This window comes from Gymnodraco acuticeps, unplaced genomic scaffold, assembly GCF_902827175.1.
Source record: "Gymnodraco acuticeps unplaced genomic scaffold, fGymAcu1.1, whole genome shotgun sequence".
Classification (NCBI taxonomy): domain Eukaryota; kingdom Metazoa; phylum Chordata; class Actinopteri; order Perciformes; family Bathydraconidae; genus Gymnodraco; species Gymnodraco acuticeps.
In genome coordinates, this window is record NW_022990224.1 from 2,637,355 (window position 1) to 2,661,564 (window position 24,210).

The 24,210-nt window shown below is 40.7% G+C and overlaps 2 protein-coding genes across 2 annotated transcripts in view; one reads left to right on the forward strand and one right to left on the reverse strand.

Annotated features, from left to right (window-relative positions):
- camk1db (calcium/calmodulin-dependent protein kinase 1Db) lies at positions 1 to 23,008 on the forward strand. The gene is made up of 12 exons (XM_034218743.1): positions 1 to 190; positions 10,185 to 10,316; positions 12,879 to 12,953; positions 14,523 to 14,661; positions 16,312 to 16,438; positions 16,676 to 16,751; positions 17,194 to 17,198; positions 18,138 to 18,251; positions 18,879 to 18,957; positions 19,972 to 20,059; positions 20,178 to 20,337; positions 21,178 to 23,008. The coding sequence occupies exons 1-12, from the start codon at positions 93 to 95 to the stop codon at positions 21,327 to 21,329; spliced, it is 1,245 nt and encodes a 414-aa protein (XP_034074634.1). The 5' UTR covers positions 1 to 92; the 3' UTR covers positions 21,330 to 23,008.
- The window catches only part of ucmab (upper zone of growth plate and cartilage matrix associated b), an 8,603-nt gene continuing 7,397 nt past the window's right edge, over positions 23,005 to 24,210 (reverse strand). Inside the window, exon 6 of the mRNA XM_034218741.1 lies at positions 23,005 to 24,142. Coding sequence (XP_034074632.1) covers positions 24,045 to 24,142 — 98 coding nt within the window. The 3' untranslated portion in view covers positions 23,005 to 24,044. The remainder of the gene's footprint in view (positions 24,143 to 24,210) is intronic.

Here is a 24,210-nt window from a genome sequence, read left to right on the forward strand (position 1 = left end):
AGTACTTTTTCTTTTTCCTCTGGGGCTGGCTGTGCTTGGTCCTCCAGCAGCGTTTCTTCTTATTCTCCTCCTCTCCCCACCCCTGGTGCGAAATGGCGAAAGAAAACGGCGAGTCCAACAGCGATGGGTCCTGGAAAAAGCATGTCGATGATATCAAGCAGATATTTGACTTTAAGGAAGTCCTTGGGACGTGAGTAACACGATAACACACAAACTTTGTATCCAGTTGTGCAAATTAGCGGCAGACAACAATGACACATTCCTTTTCATTTCCGTTGAATCGGTGCTGACAGCTGTTGAATATTTGTTGAATTCACTTAGAACTGCTCGATGGAAAAGAGGAAAAGGCCGTTTTAACTTAAATCCCTAAACAAAGAGACATTTTAAAGATATTTAACGGTGAATTAATTGTTCAGGGAGTGGAAATTATGTTTTATGAGACACAATGTTTGTCAGAATCAAAAGTCATTCAAAAAGCTGCGTGTTTTTATTCTACCATGTACATGGGGATACACAGATCAGGCAGCCATTTATTTTAGGGTCGTTTTATACAACATGACAACTATGGAAAAGACATCGGGGCCTTTTTTTCACACATAAATCAGCTCCTCAATTAAGGGACCATCTGTATTGACTTCTAGTGCTCAGTGTCTTTCTTCTCCAAACAGAAAGGCAGATTTAAGCAGAGACACATTATGTCTGGGTTAACAGATACTTGTTTGCACAGTAAATGTTCATTTTCATTTGTGTCAAGGGACCACTTTGGATGAAGTAATGCTCGTTCCCTTGGACTACAGAGCAGCCAAATTCCAGTTTATTTTGGTCCCCTGTTAGTGCTGCTTGACTTCATGTTTTTACCCTGTTTTTGAATAAGTTTTGCGGCAGACAGACAGCCTAATTGTTACCCTGAATGGAAGACCCCAAACTGCTGAAGAGGTCAGTGAGTCACTCTTGTGACTGACTGTGTTTCTCATTTATCCTGCTGGTCTTTAGCCCCTGAAGACATGACCATCCTCCCATGGCTCAGAGGAATGTAATGACGTTTGTATTGTTGGGGATTCGGGAGGGGGGCTTGGCGAGAAAGGGGTTTCCCTGGGGAAATATGCTTGTTTTTTAAAATTTCTAAACAGAAACTGGTGTGAATATGAGGGAAGAAATGGCCTTGAGTCACCATGTTTGTAGCTAAACTGGAATATTTCACGGATGATAAAACAGACACTTTGTGGTTTGTAATACATGCAACCTCATCTCCTACAAACGTAATAATCTATCTTCTCATGTTGTGCTGTTTGGCATGACAGCCAGGTTTTTTAATTGTCTTTACTGAGGAACAGGATCATACAATTTTTCATCCAGATTGGTGATTCATAAAGCTCACTCGACACTTCATCTGTTGTACTAAACAGTCAGACGCTGCTACCTGGAGGCTGTTCTGATTTCCCCAAGGCTTTCATGTATGTGTGAAGCGCCTCTGAACAACACGCAGTGAATCATCCTGATTTACTGTCCACACAATGGCCAGGTTGGAGGAACACACATCCCTCGCCCACGACATTAACACACATCTCCGAGGCCAGTTTGTCACTATTCAGCCTATTATGTTACATATGATATTATACTGTGTGTACTCGCCCTGATTCACTCCAGGAATCAGGAACGCCTTGTTTCTGCACAGAGAGCTTCAAAACAGGTCAGCTTAGGGCGAGAAGCCTTGCTGCTTTGCTTCAGGATTAAAAATGGACGAGAAAGAAGTGTTGGCCAGAGGAAGAGACTTAGATTATCCTCCTTTTCCTCCCACTCCTCTTCATCCTCCTCCTCATACTGCTCCACCTTCAACTGGAGCTTTCCCCTCAGGTTTTCCCTGTCAATCCTCATTAATTTCCCTCTACACAGCAGCCGTGGAAGTACATGTACTCAAGTGCAATACTTAAGTACAATTTAAGAGGTACTTTACTTGAGTATTTATATGACATACTTACATACTTATTCTCTACTTCATAAGACCATGTCATCCTTCACTAAAATATGATAAAATAAAAGCTACCTTCATTCTACTGTAGTCAACATTAGCTTAACTCCACCTGCTACAACAATAAAATCAATCATGATAATCAAATATTTAACAATACATAATTCACATGAGCACTTTTGCTGCATATTCTTTATTTTGAGAACTTTATTTGTGTATGCTTGCATTTTCCTTGTCACCTAGTATTTCTACATTGTGTTATGGCTACTTTACTTAAGTTTAGGATACATTTTCCACAGCGGCTGCACAGAGATCTGATTTCAGCAGCCGCGGGAGGCCGGCTTGTCTGCGTGTGAACGTTGTGACTGATTACATATTGACAAGAGTTGGTGGAGTACAAAGCCTGCGGTGATGACAGTAGAGCTTTGGTCACACTTCTTCGCCGTGTTTCCTTGCAGTAGCTGTTTGTATGCTAATAAGAACTTTGACACTGAAGCCAGTCCTCACACCTCGCCACCACTTTGCCTTGTGGCTAATTTGAGATCCTTAAGCTGCTGAAACTCTGCGGAAGCAAATTAAGTAACCTGAGCACCTTCCAGACCCCAGTAACAACTTAGACGAAAACGAACCAAGGTTGATATCAAAAAAGTATTCTGTCCACACGGAATCGGCACAAGAAATGTGTCCATCCACACGAGACCGCTCGACCCGCTGTAGACGCTGTAGTACATATGCCGGGCCTGTAAGTGGAGCTGTACTTCCGCCACAAAATACACCAAAAGCAGCGAATAAGACCCCCTCCCCCCAGTACGGTTGCCATGGTTGCCCTTCTGTTTATTCTCCGTGGTGGATTTAGCAACATGTAGTTCTCCATGTCCACTTGTTGCTGATTGTTGTGGTAGAGGAGCTGTAGATTTTGCACTAACATCTGTATCATGGTCAGTAGCGTCTGGAGCACGAACTGAGAGCTACTGTGATCCGCCATTGTTGTTGTTGTTGGCGAAACGCATCAGCGGTGACGCTGGGGTGAGCAGGAGAGGTGGGGAGAGGCGGGGCTATGATCGTTTAGGGCGTACACACAGTGCCGCAAGCGTTACGTTACCAAACCTTCCCACTTTGGGATGCGTTATCGTTTGAGGGCTTCCGTTACGGCCTCGTGTGGACGAACCGTCCATACGATAAAGAACTATAGTGGATACCACCCGTTTCGTGTCCGTGTGGACGGGCCCTTACTGTAGCCGACTGATTAATGAGAATGCACTAATTATGTTCCCTCTGCTAAAACTGCACGGTAACAAGCTTTCCCCAAATGTAAAATCGGTGTCCTTTACGTGGCACGCATCAGCATTATTCTGCTAACATGCAGCATGGAGATTGCTGTGGCTCTAAAGTCTGCGTCAGTGGGGCCCTCACGACTCACAAATGTAACAAAAGATTGTGGAAACACAACACTGTCAAGGAAACTGTATTTTAATGTGGGTGAGTCACATCATGCTTAAAAAGGTCTGTAACTCTGTGGATACTGAGAGTATATCAGATCGGTGCCTCCATAATGATAATTGAACACGCTGATATATGTGCTTTTGACCAGCTTATATATGTATTTTGTTTAAAAAATAAGACTAATATGCTAATTTTCAGGTTCATATTTACATGTTGTGCCTCTACTGTGACATGTTTACTTAAAGTTCAGAGTGCCTGTGCTGCAGCACCTCTTTTCACCCTCTGTCTGAAACCAGAGCCCAGTGTGATCTGATTGGTTAGCTGGCCGACTCTGTTGTGATTGGTTAACCGCTTAGAAATGTCCCGCCCCTTAGCCTACCACGTACGTACAATGCTATATAAGTGTGTTACAAAGTGACTTCCCTATGTTACAGAAGTAAACAAACAAAAGTAGTCCAATAGAGACTTTTCAGGGAGTGTGTGGGAGAGAAACTGCCTCTGGAGGGACCTTTGGGATTTTAGCCTTCGCAGACCATTTAGATGGACAAAATCTTATATAACACACTACAGGATAGGGAAAACCCCAAAAAGCATAATAGGGCTTCTTTAAGGCTAACGTAGAAATATTTATTATCGCCCCTTAGTTGAATGAGGCAATCCTTGTGTTCATTTAGGAAAAAGAATATTGGCTGTGATATAATCTCATATAAATACATTTTGTAGGGTTTGTTGTCATGTTTTTCCTAGAATCTGAGATTACAATGCCAAAATTAATCTCTGTTAGCTAAACCGACACTCTCATGTCACTTATTGCCACCTAAAAGCCACATCTTCATGGTTATCTTTGCCACCAAAGCGGAAAATATCAGTGAAACAAAATGAAGAACTGTTAAATGTACACATACTACAGTCTCTTAATTAACTAATTTCAGCTATTTTATTTACTTTTTGAGCTGTCGCACATCTGTTTTTAACATCTATCTTTACCCTTATTCCAAACATATAATTTCTCCTGAGTTTAATAGTAATGAAATAACAGCCTTTCGTGTTAGACATTAAACCGCCCCCTGATCTCTATGACCCATGCATTTTGGTGACTACCTTCATGCATTGATCATGTTCTGAACTGCAGCTTCTGTAGAGACTAGTTTGGTCCTTGATGCAGGAAAATGGCAGCTAGGCAACTAGCAGGATGGACGTCCTTGGTTGCTCCCCCTCCAAAGAAGACTACCCACCACCGTCCTCCAGCTACAGTCACTGTGGGTGGAGATACTTTGTCGTTGACAGTAATGATGGAGAGTCAAATAAGATAATGCGTACTATGTTGCATGACTCTGAGTTCCCATTAGTATTCATGTCTCTCACCACAGTGTCCTACACGCTGCGTTCAGTGTGTTAAAGTGTAGCACACCGCCCTGTTTCAAAGCACAGGAAGCTATAATCACCCTCATTTCAATTACGGCTGGGCGGTATGGTTTAAATCCAATATCACAATCATTTTTGACCAAATACCCCAGACTAAGGTATACAAAGCGATTCATAAAATAATTTTTTGATACATAATGATCAGTATTGTGGATATAATGACCAAGTGGCTGACCAAGTGGCTTAAAACAAATATTACAAAGTAGAATATGACATCCCATTGCTATGATGCAGCCTTTAAAACCAGGTGAAAGACAACACTTCTGCCATATTAGAATATGACGTTATCCCAAATGTAAGATGATATCTAGTCAAGTTTCACAAAATCCATATATATTGACAGGCATATTATTTAGGCCTTATTTAAATATTTCATCCTCTCTCCGACCACACTCAGACAGTTTCTTTCCCAAACATTTTCCATCGATAGATGTGTTTCCTTTTGAGTTGTTTTATGAGTCCCATTACCCGTTATCATGCTGTAAACTAACCATCAGTCTGAATTGCAGATTCCTGGAAAGCAGCCTCAGGTGTGTTTTGGGTCGTTTGGACTGTGAGAGCCTCTGGATTTAATTCAAGTCATATTATAGGAGTTTTATTTAATTTGCAGCATCAGATCAGTTCTGTTTACTACCTGGCATCCCATAAACTAGTGGTGGTTAGTCTGGCAGGCAGCGATGAGAAGCCAAACTGATCTGATGACATCAGCTCTGCAGCGATAGAAAGTAACTCGAGGTGTTTGTACTTTACTTGAGTCGTACCATTGTATGCAGCTTGTGCTTCTTCCTCTCTCCTACAATTACTTCAAAGGGTTAAAAAATATTCTAAGAATTATTTTCATATTCAAGTATATTTGCAATGATCAATCGATCAATGCAAGTCGATCGACAGAATCACATTTGCCAACTATTTTAATAATTGATTAAAAGTAATCTTTTATGCAAAAATGTAGTTTTCAGTCTTTAAAAAATGGGACTGTCTACTTTACTCTGTTTTATATAATTTAAATGTAATATTTGTGGGATTTTAGACTGACAAAACCGGACAATTTAAGACGCCACCTTAATTTGTATTTTAAACCTTGGAATTGGCCTTTAAACCCATTATTAGCCGAACTATCAACAGCATATTTACATTGTTCTGTCACTAATATTAAAAATACCTATTAACTGGTTTTTTAAACTTCAACTACTGCCCTTTCTTAAAAAGATTATTTACAGCGCACACACAAAAAACTATTATAAAGAGAGATATACATCGTCCAGTACTGGTGTACTGGACGATGATATGTTAATAAACATAGTGCCTGTTGGTTGGAAACATTGTTATTTTCCCGTAGTTTGTCCAGCTGACTCTGCATTTTGGAAAACTCTGAGTCGACAGAGTAGCATATCAGAGCTGAGCAGATGGTGCTGTTAAAAATAAGGAGTGCTTGTTGTAACTGTAAATCTGCTGCCAATATAACTTCTATTAACAATTCTGAGAGATCCTAGTAAAGCTGCAATCTGGCGATAACCATGATAAATATACAGTACTGCTTAAGCCTTAAGTGAACCAATTGAACTGAACACAACAGGGACCAATGAAATGAATTATAATGACCCTTTTAAAATGCAATTTTCTATATAATATTGTGTCGCCCTAGATTTTAGCTACAATTACAGGATGTTTATTGTTCATGAGTCTGATGACATCTATTTTATATGCATGTACAGTTCTTATGCTTAGGAGAATCAGTAATGATCCACAATATCCACTGTCAGTCTTGCTTTCTTATATTATATCATCTGTCATGTCTTCGCTGGACATCGAACGCAGAAGGTCACTCTGCTGATCCCTTCACCTGGATTATCAGGCGTGCTTTTTCCATCCCATGTGTTGCGTAACGGTTCGCTGTAATGCATCTTACACAAGATGATTCTGGGTGATTACTCAGCAGTGACACAGTACAGCCACTGTTAATAAGCCAGACGTCGAGACCCCCTCCATTACGAAAAAGAAAAAAAAACCTCTAACAGTGACACTATATTTTCTGATCTATAAAGCTGAGGTCACAGCCCGGGAAAGTTTCTGATGTTTGATGCACGGCTTCACTTTGCATCTGCGGCATCAGTTTCACACAGAGCACAGCCCACATTCACATTTCACATTAGTCAACCTTGATTGTGTCACACACACACACACACACACACACACACACACACACACACACACACACACACACACACACACACACACACACACACACACACATCTCACATACTGTCACACAAGAGGTGGCTCAGTGTCTCTAGGAAGAATTTAAAATTCAAATATTATTATTCATCCCAGTGACTCAGTACCGCTGGGGCAGAACAACATTTTCGGCTCGTAGTTATCTCTCAGGATAGATTGAGATGAGTTTCAATAAAAGGTTCACTTCAAATAGAGGATTGCTCTCATCACTTAACGCTCATCTCCAACAGCTGGATTATCCCAGAGATTAATTAAGTGCTGGTTGTCACATAGGTTGTTGCAACTAACCATTATTTAGTTGCACATTTTAAGTATTTTAGTAGTAGTGTAAAGGGGCATCTTCTTATTTTCTAGTTTTCCCAACCAATTTACTACAATATAGGACAACATAATCAACAAATTGTCCCATTTTCAAAAGCTGGATTCAGAAATTGTTTGGCATTTTGTGTGAACATTTTCAACACACTGACACTGAGGAGGCAGGTGCGGCTCACTTTATTTAACAACTGTTCTCGGGCTTAAATGACTTCCCTGTCGAATCCCATCTATCCACCTCCAGTTACTCACCTGGTAAAGCCATACACACCTCCAGTTTACAGAGGAGAAGGTCCCAGGTTGTACCACTTTGGTTGTGTGTGGAGGTGTTACTGTATATTTGTGTGTATGTGCAAATGGAGCATGTGGGTAGTGCAATCACCATATGTCTCCAACAGACATCGCACCTTCTCTTTCCTGTGAATTAGGAATAAATAGATTGAACGCTTGCAGCTCATTTCTCAAGCTTAGTGCATTGACAGAGGGAGATTCTGTCATTCACAGGAAGTAATGTTGCTGCCTGTTAATGTGGTGAGCAGGGGGGGCAGAGACGGTGCTACGCTCTCTGAACGCTTTCTCAGTGAGCTCACATGCTTCCTGTGGTTTTCATCAGCCTGTGTCTCCTGCTGCAGAAAGCATGCTCTGAAAAATAAAGCTTGCAAGAGAGGCGTTTGACAGTGGAGGATTTTATTTTCCTGCTAATGTCCACACAGCTGGGGAAATGGGTTGCATGCGCTGAATGGAAATGATGCTCATTGTCCTCACGGCAACAGCTGCGGTGGGAAAGATAGTACTGTAACACGCCATCAAATAAAGCACCAACTTCCTCACTTACACCATTTGCATATTGTCCCACATCATGTAAGAACCAGGTCAAAGTCAGAAGGGCGTACTCTCAAATCCCCCGCCATGACACCTGGGGCAGCTTTGTGTCCAGGTAGTGTGTTTGTGTGCAGTCTGTGTTTGTGTGCTCTGACTGACCCTCCCCCCGTGATAGGCTGGAGTGGTGAGGGATTAGCGTGGATTGAAGGCCTCGCTGGGATTTAATGCAGCGAGTGGTGCTGAGGTTAGAGCCCGGTGGGAGAAACTGATTACACTCTGAGAACATAACGGACCTTTTGATGTTGGCCGTCTTGCTTTTTAAAGGTCACTTAAGGTGTGTTTCTCAACGTCGCTTTCATCCAATGTTATTTCTGCAATTAAACCTTTATTTCAGAGAGCGAGATCCCCAGCTTTGTCCTTTTTCATCTTGGCAGGAGATTACTAAAGAGATGCTGGATTAGAAGTGGATTGCTCCTTTGTAACATTATACCCCTTTTCCTTTAAATACACGTGGCTGCCAACTAGAAAAATCCATCAAACTGAAATGTATACTTCAATACAAAGATATAAACACTATGGATAAATGGACCTTAATTCGAAGACTGTAATGTGAAATAAATGTGCAATATTGTAAATAATGGACTTTATAAAATGATTCAGTATATGTGGCTGAATGGCATTTTAGTGAGTATTATGTCAAGATAAAAAAACAACCTTTTATTTAAACTATTATACATTTAAACCACTGAGGGGAAAGAAGGATTATAAGAAAATGTAAAACCACAGAGCTTTATTTATTTGAGTATAACATAATGAAGTATTGCCCGGCTTGGTTAGCAGTTTATCAAGAATTTATGAATTGAAAGAAGACGGAAGCTATAAAAACACAGAGAATCTCACGGCTTTAGCCTCAGGCTCAGATTCCGATTTTATTTCTTCTGATGCGCTGCAGCGAACAAGCCTTGATCAGAGCCCTGAGCTCATGAGTGGATCTTATTTGTGTCTTTTTAGATCATATTTGATTTTAACTCATGTTCAGTAGAGGAAAACAACAAACAGTCCTTATTTAAAAACATTCTCACATTCTTCTAAAGGTGCATTGAGGAGAGGAACGCCTGTGAAGATGGAAACAAAAAAGGATGAGGGGGGGGGGAAAAGCAATCACGCTGCCGGCTCAGCGAGATTTATTAAGGTGGAATGGATCTGGTATCATAGCAACAGATACAGATTGCTTGTGCAAATATTCCCTTAATTCTGTATTTGTTTTGTAAAGGCTCTCATGTATGGAGACAGATGGTCCTGAGGAACACACGCTATCTGCCGTCCTAAATGGGTGTTTTTTAGAGGTTTTAAAAGTGTTTGCCGTGCTTTTGGCTGCACACGAGCAGCGAGCTTAAGCCAACAGACGGCTGTCGGCCATAGTCAGGGACTATTCCCAATATGCTGTTTGTGTACTCTGGCTTGAGTGCCGTCTATCGACTCACTGACGATGAGTCAATATTGACTAGGCCGCATATAAAGCAGGACTAATGCAGTGAAGTAAAGCAGTACTGTACTTAAGTATCATTTTGAGCAGTTTTAGCTACTTTCAAACAAATGCATTTCAAAAAATGTAACTAGTGGACTAACACTTTAAGTAAAAAAAGAGTGAAACTATTTAAATATTTTACAAAAAGTCAATCAGAACTTTGTTTGTCGACAACACTACTAGACAACAATATTATCTAGAAATGTCACATATAAATGTAGTTAAATACACACATCAAGGCAATTTTTCTGCACAATGATTACTTTTACTTTGTATACTTTAAGTGCATTTAGCTGATAATATTGTTGTGCTATTACTTAAGTAATTGTATAGGACTTTTACTTATAATGAAGTATTTTGACAATCATGTTTGGGTACTTTAACTCAAGTAAAGCATCTGAATACTTCTTGCAGCAGTGCTAACGTATTTCTCTGTCTCTCTTGCAGCGGTGCATTTTCTGAAGTGGTGATGGCTCGGGAGAAGGCCACAGGAAAGATGGTCGCAATCAAGTGCATCCCGAAAAAAGCACTGAAGGGGAAGGAGACGAGCATCGAAAACGAAATCGCCGTTCTTAGGAAGTAGGTAACGCCTGAGTGAGCCGTGGGGGAGTGTGCAGAAGAACAGTACTTCAGAAAGGGTCAGCACCTCGCGGCGTCCTCAGGGAAGCTCGTGTGTGTCTGAGTGATGACTCAGAGCCAGGAGGCTGGTGCCGATCACTTTATTTAACAACTGTTATCAGGCTTAAATTACTTCCCTGTCGAATCACATCTATCCACCCTGAAAGCTCACCTGGTGGAGGCATATGCAGCTCCAGTATACAGAGGAGTCAGTATGTGACCAGTTGTGTCACATTTTCAGGTGCTTTACAGTCAAAGAAGAAAGAATGAGTGAATATATATTATAACAATAACTAACCTAAAAAAAAATATCGATAAAAGTCAGAGTTGGATTCAAACAAGGAGCTTTTTAAAGAGTTTTGGACATTAATGCACTCACCACCAATCACCTTTTTAATTTTAAAGCTAAATCTGAGAATTATGGTGCAGGACTGAGGGTTAAGTGCAGGAGAAGGAGACATGTCTCTCTCTTCCTCTCTCGTCTTAAGGTATACAATTATTAAAGGCAATGAAGTAAAATGTACCACTTATGTCACATTAAAGTGCTTTACAGTCAAAAAAAGAGGAAAGAATAGGTGAATATATTATAACAATAACTTACCAAATGTATTCAGACAATGCGAAGTGTTTTAAGGAGCAGTATCAAGGTGGTTATTTTAGGGTTTTGGACATTAATGCAGGGTCACCTTACATTTTGAGGCTAAATCAGGAATTTTGAGGGTTGAGTGCAGTCATTTCTGTCTCTTCTTCTTTTATTATCTTAAAGGTGGGGTAGGTAAGTTTGAGAAACCGGCTCGAGATACACTTTTTTGTTATATTCCATGGAATGCTCTTAAGATATTCATTGCTATCGGGATGTTAAGTGCTTTGACAAAAAATCCATCTGTGGAAGCCGTGGTACTGTAAAAAGTACAACCAATCATTTTAGCCGGCCCGGCTAAAATAACTGGATGGCCTACCTGCCTGTCAGCCTTCCATCTGTGCACAAACTTATCTCGTGCCCTCATTGGTCATGTGCGCGTTCGTGTGTGTTGAAGGAGGGGCTCTGTAAGGAAGTGGCAGATTTTTTCCGGTTGTGTATTTTCAAATTCTAGCGCACTCGAGCTGGTTTCTCCAAAATTACCTACCCCACCTTTAAGCTATAACATTTTAAAGGCAATAAGAGCAAACAATGATCTGGAATTTGTATACTCTGGTCTGATTATTGATATTGAAATAAGTAAGTAAAATATCCACCATTTTGGGTCTTCACAGTGTAAACTTGTATGATAAGATTGCAATGACATCAGGCGATCCTCCTGCAGGGCCTGATGGTTAATCCCTCAGAGGAGCTCGTTTATCACTCACTGGGTGCATCTCACTTCTCTTATTTTTCATTTCCTCGCTCCTCGGGCTCGGTATCACCGGAAGTCGATTGGTCTGCGCCATCTTGAGTAGCGTCTCAGTGGCCTTATTTTTGCCGGAGGATCGAGGAGTGATAACTGAGGAGCGATAATCGAGGAAACGCCAGACCATCCTCCGGTGAAATCCTCAGACACTCGCCCTGCCCCCTTACTGTGTATCGCTCACTGATTGGACGATGCAGCGCATGCACTGATCTGGCTGCTGTCAGACGATCAGCTGTGCGGCGTCATCACAAACGGACGTTGCTTCACGTGACGCTCCGGAGGAAACTACGTCCCATTGCACGCAAGGAATCCATTTAACCGAAGTGAGATGCAGCTACTGTTGAAACGAGCACGCCAGTTGTTGGGTGTAGTTGCCTGGTTACAGTTGCTATCCTTTGACTTCCTCCCTGTTTGGATTTCTCATCCCTCTCTTCAATCCTTTTTACACGACTCAGTTTGACAAACTGCACACCTCATTTTCATTCTGGACTTGGTATTGAAAAGGAAGTTGTTGAAGGTTGTTTAGTCCTTTCATCCTCCTCCTCCTCCTCCTCCTCCTCCTCCTCCTCCTCCTCCTCCTCCTCCTCCTCCTCCTCCTCCTCCTCCTACTCCTCCTCCTACTCCTCCCCCACTTTTTCCTTTTCAGCCACCTGCCCTTGTGAACACGCTCTGTCATCTGCATATTTCCTCACAGAGGTTTTATAAAAACCTTGTATGTTTGGTTGCCTGGACACAGACTCCCAGCATCTTGATCCCCCCCTGTATTATTATTTCCTTCAGGTGCTCCTGCTGACGGGGGTTGCCGCTTCATGAGTCATGTAGCATGCATGCATGTAGAATCCCTCCCCCCCCTCGCCTCACCTCACCTCCCCTCCCCTCCCCCCTGCTCTCCATCACACACAAAAGCTTTCTCCCCTGGGTGAATGCTACACTTTGTTTTCAACACGTGCACAAACACACGGAGTGTAATTACAGACAAAGTGCTGCGAACGAATAGCAACAAAATGTTCGTTTTCGGTTGGCAGGGCATCATTTTAACAAAAGAAAAGTCTAATTGCACCTCATTAATGGACTGTGCTGAAATGAACAGAGGCTGACAGCTAGCAATGTGCATTTCTTTGTCCTCCCTCTGCAGGATAAAGCATGAGAATATCGTGGCGCTGGAGGATATCTACGAGAGTTCGAACCACCTGTACCTCATCATGCAGCTGTAAGTACAACAACCCATCACATCGTCCGTTTAGGTCTTTGTCTCCAGGGTTGATAATGTCTAGGTTTTTTTTGTTGGGAATAGGTGTCTGTAATGTACCTAAGGCCCTTTTTTTTCCATACCCATTTTCCACCTCAGATGAACGTCTGAGTGAATGCAGCAAGGCTGTAAAGATGAGTGAGATGATATGAGGAATAGGTTTATCTGAGGGTTAGATAAGAAGATTGATACCACTCTCATATCTGTCTGTGTGGAGCAGTAAGCCCCCTTCGTTCCTGTCCAGTATGATTATTTTATCATTATATTCGAGTCACCGAGCTAAGCACCTGTTTTGAAAAAAATAAACCCATAATCTGTGCAAATAACTCAGAAGGTCATTTAAAATATCTGAAGGTATTTCCAGGATCCTCAAAGGCTCCTCTAGCCATCTGGGTGTAAAATCATTTGATGCATGATGCAAAAGGTTGTTATCCAGGTAGCCAGACGTAACAAATGATTATATGAAGGAAATATGAACATCTTCAAATAAAAACATGGACAGAAACAGTAATATTGGAAATTGACATTATAGTGGATGTCATATTGTTTTATACACAGCGTCAAAGGGAATAAGCATATTACCTTTTTAAGATCATAAAGTCCAAGCATTAGCTTTTGTTGAGGCTTTCACAAATTGCCAGGATGTAGTTTAAAGTGTTGCAATTATCTTGTGAAATGCTTTTCGGTCAGTGTTTGTGACTAATGTACCAGCAATTCAGGCAGCCATTATCTGCCCTCCTTGTGCCTTTGAAAGGTGTGTGATGTGGCCTTGTATCCACAGGCATATTCTCCTAATTATTTCTCAACTTAATGAGTCACTTGTGTCTTTGCCTTTTGTTAATGCGCTTTAAAGTAGTTTAGATGAAATTGCTGGTACATCCGTTGCAAGCACTTCAAAGTTACATAATGTGACAAAGGGACAAAAGTAACGATGACACATGATGAAAGTGCATTTGCAAAAGTAAAGTATATAATCACCATCGACTGATTTAAACGCACTGTTTCAACAACCGCAGTTAAATGACAATTACACTTAATCATCCATTTTCATTCTGGTAATGAACTGAACAAGGCATTTTTTTTATATTTGTCTCATTGGGTTTCCCACTTATAATTTTCATTCAGATTTCAAGTGCTGCAATCCAACAATTTACCCCAGAAATGCAGGTTTGGGAAATTAAATGTTATCACAGAAAAAACTCACTGGTTTTATTCCAACAAGGAGGCTGTTACCTTAAATGTTTAAGGCTGAATCAGGAAACTTTGGTGCAGGATCAAGGGTTAAGTAAAGAAGTAAGAATACATTGTATTTTAAAGGGGACTGAAACGAGAGCCAAATGTGCATCAACATATAATTTTTACTGTAGATGTATTGGGTTGTAATATGTAGGTTAACCTGGCAGCTACACATGGCAAAACACTCACGCCTTTAAGATGAAGTCAATCATTTTTTATTAAAATAATACTATTACAATGGTCATACTAGTTAAAGTATATTGTATGAAATAAACCTGTCTCTTGTGCTGACAGGGTGTCTGGAGGCGAGCTGTTCGACCGCATCGTAGAGAAAGGCTTCTACACGGAGATGGACGCCAGTCGCCTCATTCGACAGGTTTTGGATGCAGTCAACTACCTGCACAATATGGGCATCGTGCACAGAGACTTGAAGGTATAGCAGGGTCTTTTATTTATAGTTAAACATAGTTCCTCATGAAATCCACTACAGGAGCTGGAAATGTTTTGCCACTCATCGGGGAGGACCCTTCAGTCGTAGTGAGAGGGAAATCCCTTCAATTTAACCTTTGAGGGATGATATTACATGAGCGCTTCACAAGGCATCACCCACGGAGGTTAAATGTCGGGGATTTTCCTTCTCGCTGAAAGTGATGAAGCCTCTTGGTTGAGCCTTAAAACTCCCCCGCTTCTTAAATGATAAATCCGGGGGATTTAGTTTCATATTTCATAATATGGTACTGCCTGGATGACTGAAATGAATCCATACAGACTGTGCATGAGGTCCCATGAACACACACAATATATTCTCAACTACTTTTTATTTGGTATTCTTCTAAAGACCACAGATAAACTAAAGGGGTATATTCAAATTCTCCTTGGCCATTAAAATCTATGGAATATACTAAAATGATTTGGCTTTTTAGAAACGAATGTGCTTGCAGGATTCTTACTTTTTTCTTATAGTTGATTGTACTTATTGTAAGTCAAATTGGAGAAAAAAAATATCAGCCAAATGCATTTCAAGTACAATACATACAATAGAACTGTATTGATCCCAATTTGGGAAATGTTTGTGTTACAGCAGCATAAAAAGCTTGAGGACGGCTATCTTAAAGGTCCCATGTCATGGTCATTTCTACTGATCATAATTCCATTGTTGAGGTCTACTAAAATATATTTATATTGTGCAATTTTCCAAACTCACATTGGTTTCTCATACAGCATCTCTGTAAAGTATGTGTATTCACTCTCTGACTCTCTGTCCTAAACGGCTTGTTGGAGCTCCTGCCCCCCCCCCCTCCCTGTGAGCCCAGTGTGCTCTGAGTGGTTGGGACGTTGCGAGGCTCGCTACTCAGTGAGCTGGCTTACTGGTGTGGTTTCCGGGTCGGCGATACAGCGATACAGCGCGAAACTCATCCTGAGCACACACAAACACTCACAGCCGAAGTCAAAACAATAAGTGTGGCTTGATATTGAGTAAGAAAAAGGTTTATAAACGCTGTGAGAATGGGTCTGCGGAGAGCATTTCTCCGCGATCCCAACTCGTCTATTACCAACCAGGGAGCTCTATGCAAGTCAATGTTCTGGTGTGTGAGGAGCTCCGCTGACGTCATGCGGTTCCCGGAAGAAACAAATGGAAAAAGATAAATCTCCAACGAGGCGTTCTGGGGCAGCAGACAGGTCTTTTCTGTGTTAGAGTTTTACTCGCTACAGGGTGTACTTTGAGGGTTTGTGACTCTGCAGACCGTTTACATGCAGAAAAACCTTCATAACACAGAAGGGGACGGGGAATAACCAGAAAAGCATGACATGGGACCTTTTTAAATAAACAACAAAATATATACATTCCATAGATGTTTACATTATATCAACAACCCATAATGGTTCTGCCCTTGTAGGAAAAATAAAACTATATTTTAAATTGTATTTATGCTGTTTAAAATCAATATATAGTTGACTCATGGGTTAGCCTCCGAGGAATTTGTTTTCTATTGATAAATTGATTGATAAACTAAGTCCATCCACTCATGTATGATTAGTTTCACAGACACATTTCTTAAAACTCTTTCCTGTTTATTTGCAGCCGGAGAACCTGCTGTACTTCAGCCCCCACGATGAGTCAAAGATCATGATTAGTGACTTCGGCCTGTCGAAGATGGAGGGAACAGGTGACGTGATGGCCACGGCCTGCGGGACTCCAGGATACGTGGGTGAGGAGGCCCTCTGATCTCTGGAAACTTCCCAGAGATAATTAGATCCACCAGACGGCTAAGCCTGATTTAATCTGATCAGGCAGTAGCCACAGGTTGACCTTAGCCATCTGCTGCAGGAAAACAACATTCTTCTCCCACCTCTGTCATGATGAATGTTCAAAAAACTGTCTGTCTGCATTGTTTCACTAGATGTCTGAATATCTGATCATCTTTTGAAATATTTTCTTGTCGCAGCTCCTGAAGTTTTAGCTCAGAAGCCGTACAGTAAAGCAGTGGACTGCTGGTCCATTGGGGTCATCGCTTATATTCTGTAAGTGCTCATGTTTAAATAGATGATTATTAACTGAACTGAATTGTTTGTTTCCTAGCTTTATTTTCATGTATTTGTTAACATTTATTTACATAGGGAAGCCCATGAAAAACAAGCGGCAAAATCATTGAGATTAAAACCCTCTTTATACAATGTGTCCATGCCAAGATAGGGGGCAAAGTTAAACCTACAGACAATGCTACATAGGCTACATAGGCACAATTCTCACGTTAGCATGGACACAATCATGCTTTTATATATCTTTCGCTATGTTTTATTCATTTCTTAGTTACATTTAAAAAATGTCAGAGAACATAAAATCTATAACACGATTAGAATTAAAAAAAACAAGAGTCTTCAGAAATGCTGTCTCTGTGAAATCCTCACGTTAGCATGCTCACAATCATGCTGTTATATAGTTTTAGCATTGTTCTTTGTAGAGAATATGTTTACAGCCCCGTCGATTAATTATTCTCATCAAATACATTCATATATTTTAGTCGTCTATGTATTCATTTAGAAGAAAACAGCGCTATGTGTATGAGATATTTCACTACAAAACAGAATCACGAATCTCATGCTGGTGCTAAATCAAAAGTCAAACAATCTCCATATTCATTAGGATTCATCCTCTGGGTTTCTCAAAAGTCTGCAGAAACATTTCATCTGATAGGATACATGTTTTAGTCTGTGGTGAAGTGATTAAATTACCAGCAGTTTGACAAAGTCATTAAAAGAGGAACATAGCAGCTAAATGGAAATACTAAACACACAAATAAATATAACATAAAAGGTCCCATCCCAAAAACGTGTTAACTTTAAGACTACCCAAAAGAGGCTGAAACCATTAAACCTGAAATAAATCCAGATTCTTATAGATACACCATTCGCTCTGGCTACTATTTTAAAGAGACTGTAAAGCTTTCAGTGGAAAGTGTTTTGCTTGAAGCTGTTAAATGAATGAAATGGTGTTGTTCGTTAGCAAAGAGAAAATCCCCGATGTCGTTATCCATTCAATAGGTGTGAGGAAATGTTAATTGATGCAGTGTTTCTGTAGTCGGCTTCCGCCAGGTGGTTGTTATGGAATAATGTAGACTAATTAACAATATTGATCACAATTTAAATATACGAAAGGAATTTACTTAGTAGATTTGGCATTATTTCCCACAATCATATAATAATGGACTGCTTTTGTCCCTAGCCTCGCTCTCTGTGACCTCCCTGAACCGTCTCCTGTTGGATGCCAAATGAAAAAGCAAAATGCCAGTGAATGCGATTAGGCCACAGCTAATCTTTTTTAGAATTGGGTTAAAGTTTCTAACATCAGCTTGATGACGGCACTCACGCAGACTGTTGTTGTGTAATCCTCCATCTTCTTTCTCCCAGGCTGTGTGGGTTATCCTCCTTTCTACGACGAGAACGATTCGAAGCTCTTTGAGCAGATTCTCAAAGCAGACTACGAGTTTGACGCTCCGTACTGGGATGACATATCAGACTCTGGTGAGATGCCAAGTCTCTCTCTCTCTCTCTCTCTCTCTCTCTCTCTCTCTCTCTCTCTCTCTAGTCTCTCGTCGGCTCTCTCTCATCTCTATCTCTCTCTCTACCTCTCTCTCTCTCGTCTCTCTCTTTCTCTCTCTCTCGCTCTCTCTCTCGCTCTCTCTCTCTCTCTCTCTCTCTCTCTCTCTCTCTGTGTGTGCATACACTGTGTTTTTACATTTTTAGAAGTAACATTTTATTTGTCAGGTCCCATCCTTTTTATCTATCATATCAATATTTTGTAACATAGTGTGTGTGTTTAATAAGATTTAATTATTTATATTTCTTTTAAAAGTTTAAATAGGTATGTATTCAGCTTCAAGAAATATAGGGAGTATTGTTTACAAAAGTTAATTAATAATTTCTTAAGTTGAATAACAGTTGTCTTTAAGGGACATTTTAAGGAAACTCAGCATAATGTCTGTAACATGTGCTGGTTCCTATTTCAAATCTTAAGTAAACAAACTGATATTAAGTATGTGTTTTATCCTAAAATCACTACTAAAATGCATTGTTATGTTCAGAAGTTGGAAAAAACGTCCCTATGTTTTCAGCTCTACATGTTTTTGACCCTGTCATGTCGCTCCTCAGCCAAAGACTTCATCAGCTCCCTGATGGAGAAGGACCCGGAGAAGAGGTTCGTCTGTGACCAGGCTCTGGAGCATCCATGGTGAGAGACAAACCCCCGGCACCCTGCTCCCCAAAACCAGACAATCACTGGGAGCCACATGCACATTTTGGTGCGATCATACAGCAGTATGACGCAGATTGCCAGGCTTACACATTTGTCATGGAAAGCATGTCCTCCCTCTGTCATCTGTCGCCATGGCTGCGAGCCGGGAACCCACCTCTGCTCGGCACCGCCAGCCGTCGGAGAGAGAATCTGCTGAATAAATGGCCGCCAATTAGTAGCTGGCGTCCTGAAGGATCCTTGAAGAATGTGGACGCTTTAATGAACAATTAGGATGTCTTCCCAGGCCTGAGCTGCAGCTAACGAGAGCGAGCGAGCGTGGGCTGCTGTCTCCGGCTGAGCGGCTCATACGGAAAGTTCTGTTAGCCGTTAATGGAGCTGGGCAGGTGGCCTCTCTGGAAAATATGAGGTTTGTGACACCGGTAACAGGTGTCATAACTGAGAGAAATAGCTTTCATTGACAAGGTCTCATGCAGAGATATTATGATGAATGTGACAAAGTGATGCAAATATCGCCCCCATCAATCACAGATGTTTTAGCAGAATGAAAATAAATTATCCGAGCAGATAGGAAAACAACATTAGGATGAATCCCAGAGGCATTACTGATACAAAAATAATCTATTTAGGTAATGCTGTGTTTGTGTGTGTGGACTGTCAGCTACTTATCTTCTCTTTTTAAGATTGGAATTATGGAAGATACAATTTCATTTTGCAGGACTTTTTGTATTTCATTATTCCCAAAGTCAGAATCCCAAAGTTTTCCTCGAGAGTGATCTTAAGCTTCAAATCTGATAACACTGAATGGTTTTAGGTTATGATCAAATGTATTGGGTCCAGGCTGTCGATGTGAAAATGTTTAATCGGATCATTTGTTATGCTATTCATATCTATTGGCTTTAATGTTATTGGTTTGACGTAAAAGGTTGGTGATTTAGGCTAATTAAAACGAAACATGTACATGATATTAAAGGACTTGACTTATATTTCCAGGATTGCTGGAGACACTGCTCTCTGCAAGAACATACACGAGTCAGTCAGTCGACAGATGCGGAAAAACTTTGCCAAAAGCAAATGGAGGGTGAGCACTCAAGACTTATCAGGTGTTACTAAAAACAGAATATGTTCTATCTTTGTGAATAGCCAATGATTTGTCTGTACTTGGTTTACATATGTCTGTTTACATCCTCTCTTCACAGCAAGCCTTTAATGCGACGGCTGTGATCCGCCACATGCGGCGCCTGCAGCTGGGCACCAGCTTCGGCGGCAGCAGCATCCACAACGCCAACTCCAACCCGCAGAGCCGCGCTCCAGCCAAGAGCCAGTCTGTGGATTGCGACCCGCCGTCCCTGAAGGACTGTGAGTGACACTTCAGCTTCTCCGTAGACTCAAACGTGTCCAAGTTTAGAGCCGCTGGCCTCTGTTCACTCTGCTAACCTCAACACTGGGAGATTGGATGCTGTTTATGAGTTTTTAATTAAACAGACTAAACGTATTTGACATGAGACATTTGATTTAACGTAAGATTTATTTATAAGAAGAATACATTTCTGTTTATTGCTCACGATAAATGGATAGATAGATGGATGGATGGATAGATAGATAGATATATAGATGGATAGATAGATAGATAGATAGATAGATAGATACTTACTTTAGGGATTCCAGGGTATTTTAGACTCTTCTACAGAGGAATGTTTTCAAGATCAATAACTGAAATATTCCTGATTAAACTTATTTTTTCTCTGTCAAAGAGTTTTAATAAGTAGCTAATTGACTAAGGCCGAGTTACACTTCATTAGAACTAGTTCAAACGATAAATCAAAAGTGTTTATGTTTTTTTAACTCATAGGCCTGCTGCCAGAAAGAAGAGAAGACACTTCACCATTTAAATATGGGGATAGCAGCACAGACTGAGACTGTCTCTCCACGAAGACTTTTAAAAAGCTACACAAATAGCTTGTTTTAACTCCATACAGCTGCCCAATGACTGTAAATGTAATCCAGCATCAGAAATGTGTGGTGTGAGGGTGTTTCCGAAGTTATTGGTCCATGACAAGCAGCATACTGACATGTAATAATCAAATCATAGAAAATGTCCAGACCTATCCTTTAACCTTTATTTTCCCTGCCTGTCTGTCAAACAAAACTTAGTTAATGACTTGCAACACTTTACTGAAACTATATTTTCTCCCACAGGTCCTCCGATAGCACCTCTGCCCTCCACAGTTAAAGTGTACAATCAGGACTCTGAAGCCCCCACCCCTATCCGAGAGGAGCCCTCCACGGTGGCCGAAGCCTCTCGACCCCGACCCTCCACCGTCACGGTCATCCACACTGGGACTAAATGACGCCAGGTGCCGCGGGAGGTGAGCTGGGAGACCACAGAGCTTTGAGACGGGAAACGACCATCCCAGGCCTCAATGTCCTCGCCCAGTTTGCTCATCCCGCAACCTCCCATCTGATTCTGCCAACCAGGGGGGAATTTGAGGAGCGTTGGCTCCATTTACCACGGCTCAGCACGACACCGCTGCTGCTCCCCTTCCCTCTGTCATACAGACCTGGAGGTACAGAGGGGAAGATGCTCACCAGAAGTTGTTTTTGAGGAAGCTGCGTTCAGGATCACGGTTGTCTGGCAGGTGAAAAAGCAGCTGGGGAAGTGCCACACTAAAGGGAACTCTTTATTGAAGCTGCTATCAGTTTTGACTGCGAGCGTCTTGAGAGAAGGACGCTCCTCTGTATGCCTTGTGTAAATATCCTGCGTGGAAATGTTGAGTGGAGTCATGTTATGCAAGTGAAATATAACTGTGGTAAATAATCGTGACATCATCTGCACTCTGAACTTTTTTCTTGTGGTTTTGACAGCTTTGGTTAATGTGTGGTGGTATTTGCTACAATGGCTCCAAACAGTGTGTGTGTGTTTATATCTTTGCTTTAAAGTGTTGTGATCGCTGAGAGGGCCGGTGCATTGCACTAATGTATTGGATTATTTATTTTCTTACAACATATTCTGACTTTTTTGTAAGTACCGTGGTATTAGACTGGACTGAAAAGCTATTGAATTGAATGATAAAAAACAGTATCTAATATAGTTTATAGTTTCTGTAACTCGTGTTTTGACTGCAAAGTCCTCCTCGACCACAGGAGGGCGACCTCGTGTTGTTTCTGTGTGACCAGCTCTCAGGGATGTGCTCGACATTAAGCCAACCAAACCCTCTCACTGCAGATGAGGACGTTGAAAAGTAAAAACCTCCTCATACTGCATATTATTCTAATGTGCCATTGGGAGAGTATGACAGATGTTTTATATTTCTTTAAATCCATAATTATTGACAGTATAATGTAACTGAATGGATTGTTTTCCCCTTTAAGAAAGTATATTTGGATTTAAAGAAAGTGTTTATCAGTGCAAAAATGACAAATGAATGCAAACGTAACTCATCGCAGAACCGTCTAATCGTCTAGTAGTGTACAGATCAGTAGGCGTAATATATTGCTACCTGCTTGCGCTCAAGAGGAGGCTGGTCTGAGAACATCTCCTTCTCTCTGTGTTTAATCACTGTGCTTTCATACCAGCCTGTTGAATTTAGCAGAAACACTCTCTTTCTCCCTCCTTCTTTCTCCCGTCGCTCTCTGGAGACTTTCACACGGAGAGGAGACGGGATCTGTCTTTGTATTTTCTCTGTGCCACATCTATTTAATTTTTAAATTATTCAACATGAACGATGTAAAACAACACTCCACCAGAATATGCCCAATATCCAGGGCTTTGCCATATTAAATTATCTCAAAATGTTGTGGTGAATATTGACTTCTACTTACTGTAAATACAAAATCTCAACAACAGTTAGCTTTGGTCTGGAGTGTTTTATTTTTGTCTTCCCTATATATTTGTTCTCCAAAAAGAAACATCAACAGAAAGCAAAAGTTATGAAGCATTGAGAGCCCCTCGGTTTGCATGTATTACGTATTGTTGCAGAAATGTGTTTTAGAGTTGTAGATTCATGTATTAAAAAAAGACTGTTCTGCATGGGTTGTTGATTCTTTGAGTAAATATCAGGTTAGTGAGTTAGTTAGAGTTTGTACATATTTCTTTCAATAAGATTATAGATCAATACATCAAAACTACTACGTTAAAAGATTGAACTGTCAGCACAATGGATTATATATAATTACAGTATGGTTAGTACATATATACGAGTAAATACAGTTTATTCACACGCATTAATCTTCTGGTAATGTAGCATGAAATCATTGCACATCGATTAACCCAGGCCCTCCATTATTTAAACATACTTAACATTTTATCAGTTCAACACTTTGTGACTTTTCTTTGAAAATTAAAATAATCTTTAGTTCATCCACAGCCCATTCAATATAAAACATATATTCTCTCTATGCATTAACTCAGTTTAATGGTTATTTCTGTACCGTGTCTCCTTCGTTAAATGTGTAAGGCCAGTTTGTGGAAATGAGAAAGGTACTTCAATACCTACATATTTGCTTTTTAATTAAAAAGTTGAAAAGACAAAACAATGCAATAATTATTCGCGTTATTACTTTTACACATACCTTATGAGAGTCTGTGGGAATACTAAACAATGAGGATGTAAAGCTAGCATCAACAACAACATCCTGACTAAAACCAACAGTTTCATCCCACAGGCGATAAGACTGTTAAACACCTGAACTGCTGAAACAACATGCATAACATTCTGCTACTTAGTAATCATTTATCTATTTACCTAATATATCATTCAAATAGCTTTTTAAACTATTCCTTTCTTTTTGCAGTTACTTTTAATATTTAATATTTACTTGCACTATATTTGTCTGTTTTTCTGTTTTATTGTGTTGCACTGTTGGAGAAGCCTGACTGAAGAACTTCATCGACATAACTACTCTGTAGCTATGTTCATATGACAAATAAAGAACCTTGAACCTTGAAAAGGGTGAAAACAACGAGCTGTTATCTCAACCGTCAGTGTCAGATGAGAAAAGTCTCATTGTGTTTTTAAAGTTGTTTCTCTAAAAGCTCACATCTCTCCTCTCTTCAGCCCTGGGCCTCAGATGGACTGGCGGTTGTACTCCTGAGGAGGATGCATCCCGTCGTAGTGAAACTCCCTCCACTGCTCCGTGCTCTCTCGGCTCTTCTCATTTTGTTCTGGGAAGATATGGAGGATGTTAGTGGATGAATGAGCTGCTGGAGTGAAATAACTCACGCTTCTCAGC